At 44.7% G+C, this 23,011-nt stretch overlaps 1 protein-coding gene across 1 annotated transcript in view; it reads right to left on the reverse strand.

Annotated features, from left to right (window-relative positions):
• CIST1 (colon, intestine and stomach enriched 1) overlaps positions 1 to 23,011 on the reverse strand; it is a 211,569-nt gene that overhangs the window by 63,048 nt on the left and 125,510 nt on the right. Inside the window, exons 3-4 of the mRNA XM_075850052.1 lie at positions 22,664 to 22,750; positions 9,101 to 9,214 (exon numbers count right to left, since the gene is read on the reverse strand). Coding sequence (XP_075706167.1) covers positions 9,101 to 9,214; positions 22,664 to 22,750 — 201 coding nt within the window. The remainder of the gene's footprint in view (positions 1 to 9,100; positions 9,215 to 22,663; positions 22,751 to 23,011) is intronic.

Here is a 23,011-nt window from a genome sequence, read left to right on the forward strand (position 1 = left end):
TGGTCACCACTCCTCCCAAAATATTAAATAAAAAGTGATCAAAGAGTCGCATGTACGCCAAAATAGTACCAATAAAAACAAGCCCTTACACAGCTTTTTTGACTGAAAAATAAAACCGTTACGGCTCTCAGAATATGGTGACACAAAAAATAATTTATTTTATAAATAAGTGATTTTATTGCACAAATGCTGCAAAACATAAAAAAACGATATACATATGGTATCGACGTAATCGTGCTGATCCGCAGAATAAAGTTAAATAGTCACTTATAGCCTAGAGTGAACGCCATAAAAAAAAAGAATAAAAAACATTGTCAGAATTGCTTGTATTTGGTCACCCGGCTTGCCAAAAAATGGAATAAAAAGTGATCAAAAAAATTGCATGTACCCCAAAATGGAACCAATGAAAGCTACAGATTGTCCCGCAACAAATAAGCCCTCACACAGCTCCGGTGGAGAAAAAATAAAAAAGTTCTGGCTCTCAGAATATGGCGATGCAAAATGTGCAGTGTTCCAAAATCGGATAAGATTGGGCGCCATTTATCAGTGCGACACTGGCCACACATCTGCAGGTTATTATTTATTTACCCCATTATTATACCCTCTTATTATTCCCTGATGTTCTCCGCGCAGTTTACATATGCCCCCACATTATAAACTGAAATACCAGTAAAACGCCAAACAGAACTAACAAGCTAAGTCGTTCCATCCCTTCTGAGCCCTACAGCATGCCCAAACAGCAGTTTACGTCCACTGATATGGCATCGCCATACCCAGGAGAACCCGGTTAATATTTTATGAGGTATTTGTCTTCAGTGGCACAAACTGGGCACAACATATAGTGCACTAAAATGGCATATCAGTGGAAAATTTTAATTTTCACTCTGCACCATCCACTGTGCATTAACCCCTTCGCGCACCACGACATAGCATGTCGTAGTGTGGGGGGTGATGTATGGAGCGGGCTCACGTGAAAAATAAATTTCAAACGGCAAAATCGCTGTTTTTTGGTCACCTTGGCTCTACCAAAATTTTTTATAAAAAGTGCTCAAAAAGATGTATGTACCAAAAAATGGTACCAATAAAAACGACCACTCGTTCTGCAAAAAATAAGCCCTCACACCACTCTATTGACGGAAAAATAAAAAAGTTATGGCTCTTGGAAAGCGGGTTGGGAAAAACTAAAAAGGAAAAGAAAAAAATGGTTCAGTCCGGAAAGGGTTAATTACTTTCTAATGAAAAAAAGATTTATGACCACATGTGCGGTATAGCCATACTCGGGAGAAATTGCTTTACAGATGTTGGGGTGCTTTGTCCTCCTTTGTGAAATTGAAAAAATGCAACATTTTAGTTGAAGAAATGTTGATATTCATTTTCATAGCCTAATTCTAATAAATTCTGCAAGAGACCTGTGGGTTCCAAATGCCCACTATACGCCTAGATAAATTCTTTAAGTGGTGTAATTTACAAAATGGGGGTCACTTTTGGGGGTTTCCACTGTTTTGGTCTGTCAGGGGCTTTGCAAATGCGACATGGCACCCAAAAACCATTTCAGCTAAATTTGAGCTCCAAAAGCCAAATAGCGCTCCTTCCCTTCTAAGCCCTGCTGTGGGTCCAAACAGCATTTTTTTTTTACCACATATGGCATATTTCCGTAATCAGCAGAAATTGTTTTACAAATGTTGGGGTGCTTTTTGTCCTTTATTTCTTGTAAAAATTAAAAATGGCTACCTTTTTTCAGAAAAAAGTAGATTTTTACCTTTACAGACTAATTCCAATGAATTCAGCAAAACAACTGTGGGGTCAAAATGCTAACTTTACCCCTAGAAAAATTCCTTTATGAGTGTCGTTTCCAAAATGGGGTTACTTTTGGGGGTCTTTATTGTTTTGGCCTCACAAGACCTCTTCAAACCTGACATGGTACCTAAAATATATTCTAAAAAAAAAAGGAGACCCCAAAATCCACTACCGGATTGCACTTCTTCTTTGCTTCTGAGGCCTGTATTTCAGTAAATTAGCGCACTAGGGTAACATGTGGGATATTTCTAAAAACTGTAGAATCTGGGCAATAAATATTGAGGTGCATTTCTCAGGTAAAACTTTCTGTGGTATATAAAAAAAATGTATTACAAATGAATTTTGGCAAAAAAAAATTACATTTGTAAATTTCACCTCTACTTTGCTTTAATTCCTGTGAACCACCTAAAGGGTTTAAACACTTTCTGAATGCTGTTTTGAATACTTTGAGGGGTGCAGTTTTCAAAATGGGGTGATTTATGGGGACTTTCTAATATATAAGGCCCTCAAAGCCACTTCAGAACTGAACTGGTCCTTGTAAAAATAGCCTTTTGAAATTTTCTAAAAATATGACAAATCGCTGCTAAAGTTCTAAGACTTGTAACGTCCTAGAAAAATAAAAGAATGTTCAAAAAACGATGCAAACATAAAGTAGACGTATGGAGGATGTTAACTAGTAACTGTTTTGTGTGGTATTGCTATCTGTTTTAAAAGCAGATACATTGAAATTTAGAAAAATGCTAATTTTTGCAAATTTTCTCTAAATCTTGGTGTTTTTTACAAATAAATATTAAATTTATCGACCAAATTTTTTCCCTAACATAAAGTACAATATGTCACGAGAAAACAACCTCAGAATCACTTGGATAGGTAAAAGCATTCCCAAGTTATTACCACATAAAGTGACACATGTCAGGATTTGAGAAATCGTCTTCGTCCTGAAGGCCAAAACAGGCTCAGTCCTGAAGGGGTTAAGGGGTTAAATAATGCAAAAAAACAACAACAAACCATTATGAATGATAGCCGAAAGCACAAGTAAAAACTTTGTGTGAATCCAGTCAATTACATGTACAACAGGCAGTACAGTAGATGTAGCACAGGTAGATAGTAGCACAGTACATGTAGTACAGGTAGAGATCAGTACAATACATGTAGTAGAGGTAGAGAGCAGTACAGTACAGGCAGATAGCAGTACAGTACATGTAGTATAGGTAGAGTGTAGTACAGTACAAGTAGTATAGGTAGAGAGCAGTACAGTACATGTAGTATAGGTAGAGTGAAGTAAAGTACTGTACATGTAGTATAGGTAGAGAGCAACACAGTACATGTAGTATAGGTAGGGTACAGTACAGGCAGATAGCAGCACAGTACATGCAGTATAGGTAGAGTGCAGTACAGTACAGGCAGATAACAGTACAATACATGTAGTATACGTAGAGTGCAGTACAGTACATGTAGTATAGGTAGATAACAGTACAGTACATGTAGTATAGGTAGGGTACAGTACAGGCAGATAGCAGCGCAATACATGTAGTATAGGTAGAGTGCAGTACAGTACATGTAGTATAGGTAGAGTGCAGTACAGTACAGGCAGATAGCAGTAAAATACATGTAGTATAGGTAGAGTACAGTACAGTACATGTAGTATAGGTAGAGTGCAGTACAGTACATGTAGTATATGTAGAGTTCAGTACATGTAGTATAGGTAGAGGACAGTACAGTAAGGGCAGATAGCAGTACAGTACATGTAGTATAGGTAGAGTACAGTACAGTACATGTAGTATAGGTAGAGTGCAGTACAGTACATGTAGTATAGGTAGATAGCAGTACAGTACATGTAGCATGGGTAGAGTAGAGTACAGGCAGATAGCAGTACAGTACATGTAGTATAGGTAGAGTGCAGTACAGTACATGTAGTATAGGTAGAGTGCAGTACAGTACAGGCAGATAGCAGTAAAATACATGTAGTATACGTAGAGAGCAGTACAGTACATGTAGTATAGGTAGAGTGCAGTGCAGTACAGTACAGGCAGATAGCAGTACAGTACATGTAGTATAGGTAGAGTGCAGTACAGTACATGTAGTATAGGTATAGTACAGTACGTGTAGTATAGGTAGAGTGCAGTACAGCACAGGCAGATAGAAGTACAGTACATGTAGTATAGGTAGAGTGCAGTACAGTACATGTAGTATAGGTAGAGTGCAGTACAGGCAGATAGCAGTACAGTACATGTAGTACAGGTAGAGAGCAGTACAGTACATGTAGTAGAGATAGAAAGCAGTACAGTACAGGCAGATAGCAGTACAGTACATGTAGTATATGTAGAGTACAGTACATGTAGTATAGGTAGAGGACAGTACAGTACAGGCAGATAGCAGTACAGTACATATAGTATAGGTAGAGTACAGTACAGTACATGTAGTAAAGGCAGAGTGCAGTACAATACATGTAGTATAGGTAGAGAGCAGTACAGTACATGTAATATAGGTAAAGTACAGTACAGTACATGTAGTATAGGTAGAGTACAGTACAGTACATGTAGTATAGGTAGCGTGCAGTACAGTACATGTAGTATAGGTAGAGTGCAGTACAGTGCATGTAGTATAGGTAGAGAGTAGTACAGTACATGTAGTATAGGCAGAGTACAGTACAGGCAGATAGCAGTACAGTACATGTAGTATAGGTAGAGTGCAGTACAGTACAGGCAGATAGCAGTAAAATACATGTAGTATAGGTAGAGTGCAGTACAGTACATGTAGTATATGTAGAGTACAGTACATGTAGTATAGGTAGAGGACAGTACAGTAAGGGCAGATAGCAGTACAGTACATGTAGTATAGGTAGAGTGCAGTACAGTACATGTAGCAGTGGCGTAACTACCACCGTAGCAGCCGTAGTGGCTGCTACGGGTCCCGCGGCATGTAGTATAGGTAGAGTACAGTACAGTACATGTAGTATAGGTAGCGTGCAGTACTGTACATGTACTATAGGTAGAGTGCCGTACAGTACATGTAGTATAGGTAGAGAGCAGTACAGTACATGTAGTATAGGTAGAGTACAGTACAGGCAGATAGAAGTACAGTACATGTAGTATAGGTAGAGTGCAGTACAGTACATGTAGTAGCAGTATATGTGGTATAGGTAGAGTACAGTACAGTACATGTAGTATAGGTAGAGTGCAGTATCGTACATGTAGTATAGGTAGAGAGCAGTACAGTACATGTAGTAAAGGTAGAGAGCAGTACAGTACATGTAATAGAGATAGAGAGCAGTACAGTAGAGGCAGATAGCAGTCCAGTACATGTAGTATATGTAGGGTACAGTACATGTAGTATTGGTAGAGGACAGTACAGTACAGTACAGGCAGATAGCAGTACAGTACATTTAGTATAGGTAGAGCACAGTACAGTACATGTAGTATTGTTAGCGTGCAGTACAGTACATGTAGTATAGGTAAAGTGCAGTACAGTACATGTAGTATAGGTAGAGTGCAGTACAGTACAGGCAGATAGTAGTACAGTACATGTAGTATAGGTAGAGTGCAGTACAGTATATGTAGCATAGGTAGAGTGCAGCACAGTACAGGCAGATAGCAGTACAGTACATGTAGTATAGGTAGAGTGCAGTACAGTACATGTAGTAGCAGTACATGTGGTACAGGTAGAGAGCTGTACATTATGGGTAGAGTACAGTACAGGCAGATAGAAGTACAGTACATGTAGTATAGGTAGAGTGCAATACAGTACATGTAGTAGCAGTACATGTGGTATAGGTAGAGTACAGTACAGTACATGTAGTATAGGTAGAGTGCAGTATAGTACATGTAGTATAGGTAGAGAGCAGTACAGTACATGTAGTAAAGGTAGAGAACAGTACAGTACATGTAATAGAGATAGATAGCAGTCCAGTACATGTAGTATATGTAGGGTACAGTACATGTAGTATTGCATGTAGTATTGGTAGAGGACAGTACAGTACAGTACAGGCAGATAGCAGTACAGTACATTTAGTATAGGTAGAGCACAGTACAGTACATGTAGTATTGTTAGCGTGCAGTACAGTACATGTAGTATTGGTAGAGTGCAGTACAGTACAGGCAGATAGTAGTACAGTACATGTAGTATAGGTAGAGCGCAGTACAGTATATGTAGCATAGGTAGAGTGCAGCACAGTACAGGCAGATAGCAGTACAGTACATGTAGTATAGGTAGAGTGCAGTACAGTACATGTAGTAGCAGTACATGTGGTACAGGTAGAGAGCTGTACAGTACATGTAGTACAGGTATAGGTAGATAACAGTATTGTACATGTAGTATAGGTAGAGTACAGTACATGTAGTATAGGTAGAGTGCAGTATAGTACATGTAGTATAGGTAGAGAGCAGTACAGTACATGTAGTAGAGGTAGAGAGCAGTACAGTACATGTAGTACAGATAGAGAGCAGTACAGTACAGGCAGATAGCAGTACAGTACATGTAGTATAGGTAGAGGACAGTACAGTACAGGCAGATAGCAGTACAGTACATGTAGTACAGGTAGAGTACAGTACAGTACATGTAGTACAGGTAGAGTGCAGTACAGTACATGTAGTATAGGTAGATAGGAGTACAGTACATGTAGTATAGGTAGATAACAGTACAGTAAAGTACAAGTAGAGAGCAGTACAGTACATGTAGTACAAGTAGATAACAGTATTGTACAGGTAGAGAGCAGTACAGTACATGTAGTACAGGTAGATAACAGTATAGTACACGGAGTACAGGTAGAGAGGAGTACAGTACATGTAGTACAGGTAGATAACAGTATTGTACATGTAGTACAGGTAGAGAGCAGTACAGAACATGTAGTACAGATAGATAACAGTATAGTTCATGAAGTACAGGTAGAGAGCAGTACAGTACATGTAGTACAGTTAGATAACAGCATACCTCCCAATTTTTTAATTCGGAAAAGAGGGACACTTTAAGCCACGCCCCCTAACCACGCCCAGTATCAACACATCAAATCACGGCCAGATCCTTCTGCAAATAACACGCGCAAATTCTCACTGCGGATCTCTAGACTGTCTGGATATCACAGATGTTATATTTCAGGTTATATTGTCTTTGTGTTACTTTTCCTATCATGGGTATAATATTTGTTCATCACAGCGGCAGCAGCTGCAGGACAAACCAAAAGGCTGAGAACAATGAAAGTCAAGAGGGAGACCCTGTGGTTGATGACTTTGCAATTGACAGGTAGCAGAGTTACATGATGGGGATTTTTTTCCAGTTGTGTAACTCTGCTAGCGGTCAATGGAAAAATCATCCATCAGAGCCCCCCTGTAGATAGCTCCAGATACAGCCCCCCTGTTCATAGCACCAGACACAGCCATCCTGTACATAGCTCCAGATACAGCCCACCTGTGGATAGATCCAGACACAACCCCCCTGTAGATAGCTCCAGATACAGCCCCCCTGTAGATAGCTCCAGATACAGCCCCCTGTAGATAGCTCAACACACAGCCCCCCTGTAGATAGCTCCACACACAGCTCCCCTGTAGATAGCTACACACACAGCCCCCCTGTAGATAGCTCCACACACAGCCCCCTGTAGATAGCTACACACACAGCCCCCCTGTAGATAGCGCCAGATACAGAAGTCAGGAGTCTTGCAGCGGCGTTCTCACTGGTGTCGATGCCAGCCCGGGAGTGGACCAGTCAAGTCACCTGACCGGTGAGGTCAGATGACAGGTCAGGTAACTGGACTGGTGCACTCCCGGGCCGGCATCGATCGCAGTGAGAACACCGCCGCCAGACTCCTGCCTTCTTCTGATCGCTGCTGCAGTCAGCAGCGATCAGCTGTTTGGATGCAACTCCCAGCGAGACATTTTGAAGACCGCCTGGAGGGCGGGACAGCGGTGAGAAACCAGGACTGTCCCGCCGGATTCGGGACGGTTGGGAGGTATGGATAACAGTATTGTACATATAGTACAGGTAGACAGCAGTACAGTACATGTAGTACAGGTAGATAACGGTATAGTACACGGAGTACAGGTAGAGAGTAGTACAGTACAGTAGTACGGTCCAGCAGCGTTCCCCCCCGGCTTTGATCTCCCGGTTACTCCTGTACTCTGTAGGTGTAGGTATACTGCCGTTTATACGTTATATACTTTTTGTGATTGCACTTCCAGTTATCCATGTCCATGTATCAATCTGTGCAAACGTACCATACCTAGCACCTGCTTAAAATTGATTATTTATGCACTTTAGCAGTCTGGGCGATCCTTTGATTACTATCTGGGGGGCTACGCTGCTTTCATGTTCTGATTCCATCTTTTTACGAGGGCTTATGTGATTTTATCTTGTATAGTTTTGTCTATGTGTTTGTGCCTAATTGACTTTAATAAAGGATTTTTTTTATTTTTTCTACTATCTGGTCGTGACTTGTTTCTTTTTCTGGTCTAATCTATTAGTCACTAGGACCATTGGTATACCTGGGGGCATTGTTCGGTTTGCTAAGTAGTACAGTACATGTAGTACAGGTAGATAACAGTATTGTACATGTAGTACAGGTAGAGAGCAGTACAGTACATGTAGTACAGATAGATAACAGTATAGTACATGGAGTACAGGTAGAGAGCAGTACAGTACATGTAGTATAGGTAGTACAGGTAGGGAGAAGTACAGTACATGTAGTATAGGTAGATAACAGTACAGTATATGAAGTACACGTAGTACAGGTAGAAAACAGTACAGTACATATAACATTATACTGTGTTTCAGACTGGCGCTACTAGGCAGCCAATCAGTGCATGTTCTTTATTCCATTTAAAAGGTAAAATATTTGTAATGTGATGGCATTTCTCAGAAATGTACAACAAATCTTGCTCATATTCATCTTTTATCTCCTTGGTTTTTGTAAAAAATGTAAAATAGAATTGAAGAGGGTACGTCCGCTCTCCTGACATGTCTGTTTTAGTAAATACTTGTATTTCCCATAATATAACAATTCTGGAGTGCTATCCCTCCTAGAAATGTATGAATAAATTGACAACTGGGTGTTACCAGTTAACGGTGTCGCTACAAAGTCTGACATTGTCAAATCACTGTCAGACTGTGTGGGGACACACCCATGTGACAAGTAAAATTGTAATAACCAGTTATCAATTTATTAAAAAATTTCCAGTTGAAATAACAGTGGAATGGCACAACGCAGAGTTGTAAGAAAAGATTCTCCAGAATTGTTATTTCATCTTCAAGTATTTGCTAGAACAGACATGTCAGGAGATCTGACAGGTCCTATTTCATTTATTCATCTCACCTGAATGTTGTGTTGAGTCAGTGACAGTTTGAGATTCATGTCGACTTGTTGAGCTAATAGAAGCAGGACTTGGTTCTGTCTTAACAGTGGTATCACTGGATAAGTGAGTGGAAGCTGTTGAAAAACACGATATATCATAAGATGGTTGTCTTTTTCTGTAAATGTAACTATAATTTAACTTTAATCTGATGTAATATCAAACAATCAAAGTGAGGGATGTCACTTCTCTTCTAATGCCTTGTTCCCACAGTGCAGATTTGCTGTAGGTTTTGTATGCATTTTTTAAGCCACAACCAGGAACAGGACCTAAACAGAAAAAATTATAAAAGGGCTTAAAAGTGCTTCCTCTCCTGGATCCAATTCTGGTTTTAATTAAAAAAATGTCTGCAAAATCTGCAGCAAACCTGCACTGTGTGAACAAGGCCTAAAAAGTCAAGTATCTTCACACGACTGATTTTCATTTGTTTTTTAACGTGGAAACCATGCATTTTTTACACTGAATTACATGTACACCGCGTTCCAAATTATTATGCAAATGTTATTTTTCGCTGATTTTCCTAAATAGTCGATGCAAATGACAGTCAGTATAATCTTCAAGCCATCAACCGTTGGAGTATAATGCAAACTTTATTGAACAAATCTCCTAATAAGAGATTTTTTTTTAGAAGTAAAACCTCAAAATGCACTGTTTCAAATTATTATGCACAACAGAGATCAAAACATTTTAAAGGTTGTAAAGAGAACTAAAATGGTAATTTGTTGAATTTGCAGCATCAGGAGGTCATATTTACAGAAATCAAAAGCTCTTTCAATCAAAAAAAAACTTAGCAGGCCAAGTTACATGTTAACATAGGACCCCTTCTTTGATATCACCTTCACAATTCTTGCATCCATCGAATTTGTGAGCATTTGGACAGTTTGTGCTTGAATATCTTTGCAGGATGTCAGAATAGCCTCCCAGAGCTTCTGTTTTGATGTGAACTGCCTCCCACTCTCATAGATATTTTGCTTGAGGATGCTCCAAAGGTTCTCAATAGGGTTGAGGTCAGGGGAACATGGAGGCCACACCATGAGTTTCTCTCCTTTTATGCCCATAGCAGCCAATGACACAGAGGTATTCTTTGCAGCATGAGATGGTGCATTGTCATCCATGAAGATAATTTTTCTACGGAAGGCACAGTTCTTCTTTTTGTACTACGGAAGAAAGTGGTCAGTCATAAACTCTACGTACTTTGCAGAGGTCATTTTCACACCGTCAGGGACCCTAAAGGGGCCTACCAGCTCTCTTCCCATGATTTCAGCCCAAAACATGACTCCGCCACCTCCTTGCTGACGTCGCAGCCTTGTTGGGACATGGTGGCCATTCACCAAGCATCCACTACTCCATCCATCTGGACCATCCAGGGTTGCACGGCACTCATCAGTAAACAACACGGTTTGAAAATTAGTCTTCATGTATTTCTGAGCCCACTGCAACAGTTTCTGCTTGTGAGCATTGTTTAGGGGCGGTCGAATAATAGCTTTATGCACACTTGCAAACCTCTGGAGGATCCTACACCTTGAGGTTCGTGGGACTTCAGAGGCAGGAGCGGCTTCAAATACCTGTTTGCTGCTTTGCAATGGCATTTTAGCAGTTGCTCTCCTAATCCTATTAATTTGTCTGGCAGAAACCTTCCTCATTATGCCTTTATCTGAACGAACCAGTCTGTGCTCTGAATCAGCCACAAATCTTTTCACAGTACGATGATCACGCTTAAGTTTTCTTGAAATATCCAATGTTTTCATACCTTGTCCAAGGTATTGCACTATTTCACGCTTTTCGTCAGCAGAGAGATCAGCAGAGAGATCCTTTTTCTTTCCCATATTGCTTGAAACCTGTGGCCTGCTTAATAATGTGGAACGTCCTTCTTAAGTAGTTTTCCTTTGATTGGGCACAGCTGGCAAACTAATTATCACAGGTGTCTGAGATTGATTACAATGATCTAAAGAGCCCTAAGACACAATACCATCCATGAGTTTAATTGAAAAACGAATAATTAAATGTTTATGACACTTAAATCCAATGTGCATAATAATTTGGAACACGGTGTAAACCTGCTTACACCACTTGCACATGACCGAGTTCGGTCTGTGAAAAACATGTCAGGCTCAGTGGGCCTTTCTGAGTGCAGAAGGCCCCAGCTTTGATTGTTGCTATGTAGAACAGAACGCACAATCTTTGCTGTGCTGTGAAAGTCATTTTAGTTGCTTGCATTATATGCTAAGGTCATGGTGGAGCATCCGTGGCAGAAATCTGAGTTACACCTCTTGCACACGACCGAGTTTGGGCCATGAAAAGCGGTCCGCGTGTCAGATGGATTTCTCGGCCTGACCGCCGTACAGGTGAAATGTATGATGCTAGTAGAATCTGCCTCTCCGGGGAACTACTGTTCCGTACTGTATCATTTTGTTCAGTACAAAACAGCAGTTCCATCATACCTCCCAACTTTTGAATTCGGAAAAGAGGGACACAGCGCCCCCTGTAGACAGCGCCACACACAGCCCCCCTGTAGATAGCTCCACGCACAGCCCCCCTGTAGATAGCTCCACACACAGCCCCCCTCTAGATAGCGCCACACACAGCCCCCCCTGTAGATAGCGCCAGACACAGCCCCCCTGAAGATTGCTCCATACAGCCCCCCTGTACATAGCGCCAGACACAGCCCCCCTGTAGATATCTCCAGATACAGCCCCCCTGTAGATAGCTTTTGAATTCGGAAAAGAGGGAAAATTTTAAGTCACGCCCCTAACCACGCCCAATATCCCGCATCAACACATCAAATCACGGCCAGATCCTTCTGAAAATAACAAGCGCACATTCTCACTGCGGATCTCTGGACTGTCTGGATATCACAGATATTATGGATCCGGTTATGTCGTCTTTATGTTACTTTTCCTATCTTGGGTATAACACTTGCTCATCACGGCGGCAGCAGCTGCAGGACAAACCAAAAGGCTGAGAACAATGAAAGTCAAGAGGGAGACCCTGTGGTTGATGACTTTTCAATTGACAGGTAGCAGAGTTACATGATGGGGATTTTTTTTTTCCAGTTGTGTAACTCTGCTACCGGTCAATGAAAAAATCATCCACCAGAGCCCCCCTGTAGATTGCTCCACACACAGCCCCCCTGTACATAGCGCCAGACACAGCCCCCTGTAGATAGCTCCACACACAGCCCCTTGTACATAGCGCAACACACAGCCCCCCTGTAGATTGCTCTACACACAGCCCCCCTGTACATAGCGCCAGACACAGCCCTACCTGTAGATAGCTCCAGATACAGCCCCCCTGCAGAAAGCTCCACACACAGCCCCCCTTTAAAATTGCTCCACACAGCCCCCTGTACATAGCGCCAGACACAGCCCCCCTGTACATAGCGCCAGACACAGCCACCTGTAGATAGCTCCACACACAGCCCCTTGTACATAGCGCCACACACAGCCCCCTGTACATAGCGCCACACACAGCCCCCCCTGTAGATAGAGCCACACAGAGCCCCCCCTGTAGATAGCTACACACACACAGCCCGCCTGTAGATAGCTCCAGATACAGCCCCCCTGTAGATAGCTCCACACACAGCCCCCCTGTACATAGCGCCACACACAGCCCCCTGTAGTTAGCTCTACACATAGCCCCCCTGTAGATAGCGCCACACACAGCCCCCCTGTAGATAGCTCCACACACAGCCCCCTGTAGATAGTGACACACACAGCCCCCCTGTAGATAGTTTCAGACACAGCCCCCCTGTAGATAGCTCCACACACAGCCCCCCTGTAGATAGCGCCACACACAGCCCCCCCTGTAGATAGCGCCACACACAGCCCCCCTGTACATAGCGCCAGACACAGCCCCACTGTAGATAGCTCCACACACAGCCCCCCTGTAGATAGCATCACACACCGCCCCCCTGTACATAGCTCCAGACACAGCCCCCCTGTAGATAGCTCCACACACAGCGCCCCCTGTAGATAGCTCCACGCACATCCCCCCTGTAGATAGCTCCACACACAGCCCCCCCTGTAGACAGCGCCACACACAGCCCCCCTGTAAATAGCTCCACACACAGCCCCCCTGTGGATAGCGCCACACACAGCCCCCGTACATAGCGCCAGACACAGCCCCACTGTAGATAGCTCCACACACAACCCCCCTGTAGATAGCTCCACACACAGCCCACCCTGTAGATAGCGGCACACACAGCCCCCTGTACATAGCGCCAGACACAGCCCCCTGTACATAGCTACACACACAGCCCCCCTATAGATAGCTCCACACACAGCGCCCCCTGTAGATAGCACCACACACAGCCCCACTGTAGATACCTCCACGCACAGCCCCCCTGTAGATAGCTCCACACACAGCCCCCCTCTAGATAGCGCCAGACACAGCCCCACTGTAGATAGCTCCACACACAACCCCCTGTAGATAGTTCCACACACAGCCCACCCTGTAGATAGCGCCACACACAGCCCCCTGTACATAGCGCCAGACACAGCCCCCTGTACATAGCTACACACACAGCCCCCCTATAGATAGCTCCACACACAGCGCCCCCTGTAGACAGCGCCACACACAGCCCCCCTGTAGATAGCTCCACGCACAGCCCCCCTGTAGATAGCTCCACACACAGCCCCCCTCTAGATAGCGCCACACACAGCCCCCCCTGTAGATAGCGCCAGACACAGCCCCCCTGAAGATTGCTCCATACAGCCCCCCTGTACATAGCGCCAGACACAGCCCCCCTGTAGATATCTCCAGATACAGCCCCCCTGTAGATAGCTCCGCACACAGCCCCCCTGTAGATAGCTCCACACACAGCCCCCTGTAGATAGATCCACACATAGCCCCCCTGTACATAGCTCCACACACAGCCCTCCCCCTGTAGATAGCTCCACACATAGCCCCCCTGTAGATAGCTCCAGATATAGCCCCCCTGTAGATTCCTCCACACAGCCCCCCCTGTACATAGCGCCAGACACAGGCCCCCTGTAGATAGCTCCCTGTAGGTAGCACAACACAACCCCCTTATAAGAGGTAGCCGGCCCTACTGCTGCCACTCTCCGCTCTGCTTTCACTCACCGTCAGAAGAAGGCAGGAGTCTTGCGGCTGCATTCTCACTGGTGTCGATGCCGGCCCGGGAGTGGACCAGTCCAGTCACCTGACCTGTCACCTGACCGGTGTGGTCAGATGACAGGTCAGGTGACTGGACTGGTCCACTCCCGTGCCGGCATCGATCCCAGTGAGAACACCGCCGCAAGACTCCTGCCTTCTTCTGACTGCTGTTGCAGACGTCTGGCATGCAGGGCGCCTGTCAGCAGCGATCAGCTGTTTTAATACAGCTGCAGCACCCAGCGGGACATTTTGCAGACCGCCTGGGACGGCGGGACAGCGGTGAGAAACTGGGACTGTCCCGCCGGATATGGGATGGTTGGGAGGTATGGTTCCATGAGGAGGCAGAAACTCCTAGCATCATAAATGTCGTTGATGCCAGGAGTCCCGTTCACCTTTACCGCGGTCAGGCCACGAAATCCGTCTGACACGTGGACCGCTTTTCATGGCCCAAATTTGGTCGTGTGCAAGAGGTAAAACCAGGGGCGTAGCTAAAGGCTCATGGGCTCTGGTGCAAGAATTCAGCTTGGTCCCCCCTACCCCTCCCCAACACCACCATACCCCTGCACGTGCCTATGCCCAGCTGCCTTGCCCAACAGTCCCCATGGATGCTCCCACAGTATAATGCCCCCAATAGTTGCCTTCACAGTATTATGCCCCCACACAATATAATGCCCCACATATCTGCCCCCCACACAGTATAATGCTCCCATAGCTGCCCCACAGTATAATGCCCCCATAGCTGCCTCCACACAGTATAATGCCCCCATACAGCATAATGCTCAACATAGCTGCCCCCATACAGTATAATGCCCCCATAAAGTAAAATGCCCTCAAACAGTATAATGCCCACATACAGTATAATGCCCCACATAGCTGCCCCACATCTTATAATTCTCCCCATATCAGCCCCCACGGTATAATGCCCTCCATATCAGCTCCCCATACAGTATAATGCCCTCCATATCAGCTCCCCATACACTATAATGCCCCCCATATCTTCCCCTCATACAGTATAATGCTGCCCCCACTATATCAGCCCCCTATGCTGTATAATGCCCACCATATCAGCCCCCATACAGGGTGTAATTCAGATTTCTGCCACGGATTCTCCACCATGACCTTAGCATATAATGCAAGCAAGTAAAATTACTGAGTTACACAGCAAACATTCTGCGTTCTGTTCTACATAGCAACAATCAGAGCTGGGGTCTTCTGCACTCAGAAAGGTCCACTGCTGCCCGACACTGTGCAAGCCTGTGGCAGCAGGGGCTATTGCTCACACAACACAACTTGTTCTTTTGCTTGAGTCACAGTCAGACAAATCCCAACACAGAGCCCTACTAAAACTGTCAGCACAGCCATGTGTTAGTGGGGTCTTGCGCCAGCCTAATCCCAGTCAATGAAGAATGAGCTTGCTGAGGAACGTCTAAGCTGCCTGCAGCTTGTGGGGATCCAGGAAGGTCAAGAGCACTGAAGACCACTAGAATTAGTCCCCAGGCCAGAATGGTGGGGCAGAAGAACAGCTGCTTGTCAATAGTTGCTGCTTGCCTTGGACTCAAATTCTAGTACTTTAACTTGACTCGTCCTCACTGACTGCGACCCAACTGTCAGTGGTGGTGAGGAGGATGTTGAGATACATTTTTACAAAAATGCAGGATGCTGCAACCATCCACCACTAGTGAAAATTGATTTATCAGGAGAATTGCTAGAGTATAATGTTAATTCATGCAGCAATATAACTTCAAAGCATAGGTGAGATGATCAACACAAAGGGATCTTACATGAAAGGATATTATGCTGGAGAAGGAAAGACTGTGGACTCAGGGTGCACATTCAAAGCAGCGCTGTCAATTGCACTATATAATTAAGGCATTATGCACACACCTACACTACCGTTGAAAAGTTTGGGGTCACCCAGACATTTTTGTGTTTTCCTTGAAAACTCACACTTATATTTATCAAATGAGTTGCAAAATGACTAGAAAATATAGTCAAGACATTGACAAGGTTAGAAATAATGATTTTTATTTGAAATAATAATTTTCTCCTTCAAACTTTGCTTTCGTCAAAGAATGCTCCATTTGCAGCAATTACAGCATTGCAGACCTTTGGCATTCTAGCTGTTAATTTGCTGAGGTAATCGGAAGAAATTTCACCCCATGCTTCCAGAAGGCCCTCCCACAAGTTGGATTGGCTTGATGGACACTTCTTGCGTACCATACGGTCAAGCTACTCCCACAACAGCTCTATGGGGTTGAGATCTGGTGACTGCGCTGGCCACTCCATTACAGATAGAATACCAGCTGCCTGCTTCTTCCCTAAATAGTTCTTGCATAATTTGGAGGTGTGCTTTGGGTCATTGTCCTGTTGTAGAATGAAATTGGCTCCAATCAAGCGCTGTCCACAGGGTATGGAATGGCGTTGCAAAATGGAGTGATAGCCTTCCTTATTCAAAATCCCTTTTACCTTGTACAAATCTCCCACTTTACCAGCACCAAAGCAACTCCAGACCATCACATTACCTCCACCATGCTTGACAGATGGCGTCAGGCACTCTTCTAGCATATTTTCAGTTGTTCTGCGTCTCACAAATGTTCTTCTGTGTGATCCAAACACCTCAAACTTCGATTCGTCTGTCCATAAGGGCTGATTAAGACGGCCGTGAATTGCGTCTGTGCAGGTCGCGTGGTTTTCACGCGGCACGCATGGACCAATAGAAGTCTATGGGCCAGTACAGACAGTCCGTGATTTTTGCGCAGCGCTTGTCCACTGCGTAAAAAGCGCGGCATATTCAATATCTCCGAGTATTTCGCGCATCACGCACCCATTGAAGTCAATGGGTGCGTGAAAACCACACAGGTCGCACGGAAGCACTTCCGTGCGAACTGCCTGTTTCGCGCAACCGCTGTCTAAAGGATGAATGTAAACAGAAAAGCACCATGTGCTTTTCTGTTTACAAACATCCGAATGGCGTGTCATAATGATGGCGGCTGCGCGAAAAGCACGCAGCCGCGCATCATATGATGCTGCCTCACGGAGCAGGTAAGTGGCTTTTTCCCACTTCTCTTTCTACTCTGCTTAGAGCCTGTTTGTGCTGTCCTCTGAAGGGAGTAGTATACACCGTTGTAGGAAATCTTCAAAAACCTTGGCAATTTCTCGCATGGAATAGCCTTCATTTCTAAGAACAAGAATAGACTGTCGAGTTTCACATGAAAGCTCTCTTTTTCTAGCCATTTTGGGAGTTTAATCGAACCCACAAATGTAATGCTCCAGATTCTCAACTAGCTCAAAGGAAGGTCAGTTTTATAGCTCCTCTAAACAGCAAAACTGTTTACAGCGGTGCTAACATAATTGCACAAGGTTTTTCAAGTGTTTTCTAATCATCCATTAGCCTTCTAACACAGTTAGCCAACACAATGTACCATTAGAACACTGGAGTGATAGTTGCAGGAAATGGGCCTCTATACACCCATGTAGATATGGCATTAAAAACCAGACGTTTGCAGCTAGAATAGTCATTTAGCACATTTAGAATGTATAGAATGTATTTCTGATTAATTTAATGTTATCTTCATTGAAAATAACTGTGCTTTTCTTGCAAAAATAAGGACATTTCTAAGTGACCCTAAACTTTTGAACGGTAGTGTATGTGCAACTCTTAATGGTGCACAAGACGGAATTAACTGTATAGCACTGTGCTGACCACAATATGGGCGTTTCATGTCAAGCCGTTTTGTGAAGTTCTGAGAGATACAGATATGCTAACGGAGTCTTACGTATGCACCCTGAATATGCTTGAAGAAGCGTTTTCCTGAGACTTAGGCCTTATTCACACGAACGTGTATTACGCGTGTGAAAATCACGCGCGTCGCACGGACCTATGTTAGTGAATGGGGCCGTTCAGACAGTCCGTGATTTTCACGAAGCGTATGTCCACTGCGTAAACCTCACGACGTGTCCTATAATTGGCCATTTTTCGCGCATCACGCACCCATTGAAGTCAATGGGTGCGTGAAAATCGCGCACGCCACACGGAAACACTTCCGTGTGATGCTCGTGATTCGCGCAACAGTAGATAAAGAAATGAAGGAAAAAATAAAAGCACTTCCTTCATTTCTTTTTCTAAACATCAAAACCGCGTGTCATAACATGGCATATGCGTGAAAATCATGCAGCAACGCAGCACATACTGATGACACACGCAACTGCAATAAGCAAAAAACGCAGCAAAACTCACACGTTCATGTGAATAAGGCATTAAAGACTATAGAAACTTGAATCCAGTGGCGTAACTACCGCTATAGCGGCATGAGGGGGCCCGTGTCGCCCGCCGGCACGGGCCCCCGCCATGGCCGGAGGCTCCGCTAGCTGCCGCTATGGCTGCTACAGCGCGACGCCACTGAACACTAAAACGGGTTGTTCCTACATAAGACATGTATCCCCTATCCATAGGATAGGGGATACATGTGTGATCGCTGGCAGCGATAGGGAGAACGGGGGACCGAAAGTCCCCTGAAGTTCTCCATCACAAACCTCAGACTTCCGGGGTCTGTCTCGGCAGCTCTGTAGAAATTAATGGAGCGCCGGTCGCGCTTGTGCGCATGCGTGACCAGCGCTCCTTTCATTTTTATTGAGCTGCGCAGACGCCGGAAGTCAGAGGTTAGTCATGGAGAACTTCGGGGGACTTTCAGTCCCCCGTTTTCCTTATCAGTGCCAGCGATCACACATGTATCCCCTATCCTGTGGATAGGGGATACATGTATTTTGTAGGACACACTATAGGTCGGATTTTTTTGGGGGGTTGGGGCTGCATGGCGTTACCTACAGGGGGGGCTGTATAGCGTTACCTACAGGGGGGGCTGTATAGCATTACCAACAGGGGGGGCTGTATGGTGTTACCTATAGGGGGGCTGTATAGCGTTACCTATGGGGGGCTGTATGGCGTTACCTACAGGGGGCTGTATGGCGTTACCTACAATGGGGGCTGTATAGCGTTACCTACAGGGGGGGCTGTATGGCGTTACCTACAGGGGGGGCTGTATAGAGTTACCTACAGGGGGGCTGTATAGCGTTACCTACAGGGGGGGCTGTATGGCGTTATCTACAGGGGTGGCTGTATGGCGTTACCTACAGGGGGGCTGTATGGCGCTATCTGCAGGGGGGCTGTATGGTATTATCTACAGGGGGGCTGTATGGCGCTATCTACAGGGGGGCTGTATGGCGTTATCTACAGGGGGTCTATATGGCGCTATTTACAAAAGGGTCTGTATGGCGTTATTTACAGGGTGGGCTGTATGGCGTTATCTACAGAGGGGGCTGTATTGCGTTATCTACAGGGTAGGCTGTATGGCGTTATCTACAGAGGGGGCTGTATGATGTTATCTACAGGGGGGGCTGTATGATGTTATCTACAGAGTGGGCTGTATGGCGTTATCTACAGGGCGGGGCTATATGATGTTATCTACAGGGGGCTGTATGGCGTTATCTACAGGGGGGGCTGTATGGCGTTATCTACAGGGGGGCTGTAAAAAAGGCACTATCTACAAGGGGGGGTTGTGTGACACCCAGGGGAGGGGGGGGGCCCAGTCAAAAGTTTGCTATGGGGCCCAGGCTTTCCTAGTTACGCCCCTGCTTGAATCGGGTTTCAGCACAAGATACAACTTCTGTGTGTCCAGGATATATAGAAGCTGTATCTCAAAAAGTAAATTTTTTTTAAAATAAAAACCAATTACAGAGTTGCACTATAATATTTTTGTTTTTTTTAACTAAAACAAAGTCGTTAAATGTTTCCATAGCCTTTAAACATTGATGGCTTATCCTTAGGATAGGCCATCCGTGTTTGATAGGTGGGGCTACGACCCCAGGATCCCTCCAATCAGCAGAATGGAGGCGCTGCAGATTTCCAACAAGCACTGTGGTTCCTTCATTTTTTTACCCAAGCACAGCAGCTTATCTGTATGTGCAGCTGTGCCAGTGCACCTATCATGAAACAAATGCTTCTAAATTAACAGGTGCTATGTATGCCCATACTACAGCTTCCAAAGCTGGAAATAGCGAGACTACTCACAACTTCCAACTACCAGCTGTGTTTGTTCGCCAGTGCAGCATGAAGGAATCTTTTTGGGAAATCTGAATGTCACCCTGAGCTCTTAAAGCTTCGCTGATTTTTTTTTGGGCGGAATCTTAGTCTGCTAGATCATGGCCGGGGATTTGGTGGTGAAGGTTTGATGTCGTAACTTGACACTTCTCGAACTCTGCCCCATAGTTGTGTCAGTGGAGCTTTGTTGGGCTCCGCATGGCTAATGCGGTAGTTGTTTTCTCGACACATAATATGGCTGTGGTTTATGCTATCAACTGTTTGTTATCCTCTTCCCTGCAATTATTAGTGCTGCTTTAATGTTTCGTACTTAGAAGTTTACAGTTTAACATATGGTTTCTTGCTTGTCATGTTCCCAGCACACAGAATACAGTTGGTGATGCCCTCTCTCCCTTTCAGTGGCAGGTTTTCTGCAATTTGCACCAGCAAGTGGATGCAGAGAGAACACTCTGCCCTCTTTGTTTACGGACCCTGCTAAACGACAAATGCTTCCCTTAGTGAGACTTTCTCTGACTGCATTTAGTTGGATGGCGTATGGTAAGGCTTGGGGTGACTGGTTGCAGGAGGCCGGTTCCTTGCCTGTAAAATTTTCGGATTTTGTTCGTTTACAGGAACATTATTAGTATGCACTGATTTTGGATTTGCGCGGCCTCTACAGTGAGTTAGGCCTCCTGGATGAGCAAGTTATGCGGCTCGGTCATTGGCGTTCCAACTGCTTTGCGCTTTTACCCCTCCTGATTTGTTCACTAATTAGTGCGTTTATGTTTTTCCTTTTTGGTTTCTCAGCTGGCAATGTGGTTAATTAGTTACAAATTTTCTGGGCTGAAAAAAAAGCGTCTTCCCTTGATTTCCCTGAAGTGGATGTCTTTTGGGGAGGTATACGTGGCTTCAGGTTTTGCCCGCTGCGGTGGATGTTAGTAGGCGATCTCCAATGCTTACGAATCTGGTCATTCAAGTTGGCTGACTGACCTTTGCCATGTATGCTTGACTGAGCTTAATGCCTTGCTAAATCAGATAGTAACCGGTTTCAATGTTTTTTCCGCAATGTTGTTCTGTGTGGTCGGAAATAGTACATAGGGCAGTTTGGCAGGGTGCCAGGGACAGTGCGACTGTGGAGCGGGCTAGACATTTACTCAATACCAGGGTATCCTGCTTTGTGAGGGCAAATGGTGGTGGTGTTTTGGTGAGGCGCAGACAGCTGGAGGGTGACAGCCGTGAATAATTGCTCCCTGATAGTTTCCATTTGACGGATATTGCGCTTGATATCTTGTCTGGGCTGTAAGATGGTGTTGAGTGGGCTCCCTTCTTGTTGGGTGGCATGAGATGCATCATATAAGTGTATGCCTGCTTCATAAAGCGGGGTATTGCCCTGGAGGCGTTACCTCTGGTAATTGAACCACATGTCTGTCATATATTGATGTGGTCGTTTTTTTCCTGTGGAAGTGTTATTTTAAAGTTACGGTGAAAAGTGTAATGACGGGGGTAGGGAAAAAGACAAGTGAGCCCTAATCTACCCGCCACTCAGTCCCTGCCTACTTGCAATGACCCGCCCTAGGCGACGGGGTACAACTGGGCGACGGTCCCTACGCTCAATGAGTGCACGACAGACAAACAGACAAGGGTACACAGAAGCTGAGGGAAATGGGGCAGTTGCCCACGGCAACACCGTGAGCAACAAGAGTGGTGAATGAGCCGAGTCAAACCAGGAGTGTACGAGGTACCAAACGCAGAGCAGGAGATTAGTGAACAAGCCGAGTCAAACAAGGAGTGTACGAAGTACCAAACGCAGAGCAGGAGAGTAGTCAGTAAGCCAGGGTCAATATGAAGCAGGGTCAAATAGTTCAAGAAGCTGCAGCAGGGCCAGGAAACCAAACGAGAAGAATCACAAGCAAGGAGGAACAGGAAAGGCAGGTATAAATAGACAGAGGGCGGGAGCTAGCTCCGTCTGGCCAGGCTGTGATAGGCTCTCCCACTCCTAAGCCTGCCATCCTGAGTGGTGGAAGATGGAGTCAGTCTCACAGACATAGAAGCAGGTGCAGACTGATTACCTATGGGCGTAGACACAGAAGCTGTGCCTAGCAGATCCTTTACAAAAAGACTGTTTATACAAATATATCTTTTATAACTTTCTTAAAAAGAGTTGTCATAAAGAAAAATTATTAATAAATGCTGTTGTCCACCCCAGCATCATTCCAAGCACTGTCTCAGGTGGTTATTTTATTTGTGATGGTGTGTAATATGTGGTACTTCCACAAGGGGTATATAAGAAGGCTTGCAAAGAAAATGTGCAGTCAGTCAGTTTGGAATGTCTTACCTGTAGATTTTACAGTATTAAATGACGTTTTTGTAGTGGAATGTGATGTAGATTTTGCTGTTGATATTGTTTCGTGAGATTTGTCATCTGAAGAAATAAGAATATGTATTAGGACGCAGAAACTTCAAGCTATAGCAATTTAGTTTCTTTTGCTAAGACTCCAATATCCAAATAATAATACTTTAACTGAAACAAATGCATTAACACTAGTCCCTTGGCTCAAGTAGCATGATAAGGGAGGACTGAGCAGTTCATATAAAGCATATAATCATGGTTTTATTTATTTTGTGTCATGATGGAAAAAAGTTAGATGAAACCACACAGTGAGGGAGATTTACTGGGTAAGAT

This window comes from Rhinoderma darwinii, chromosome 1 (genome assembly GCF_050947455.1).
Source record: "Rhinoderma darwinii isolate aRhiDar2 chromosome 1, aRhiDar2.hap1, whole genome shotgun sequence".
NCBI lineage: Eukaryota > Metazoa > Chordata > Amphibia > Anura > Rhinodermatidae > Rhinoderma > Rhinoderma darwinii.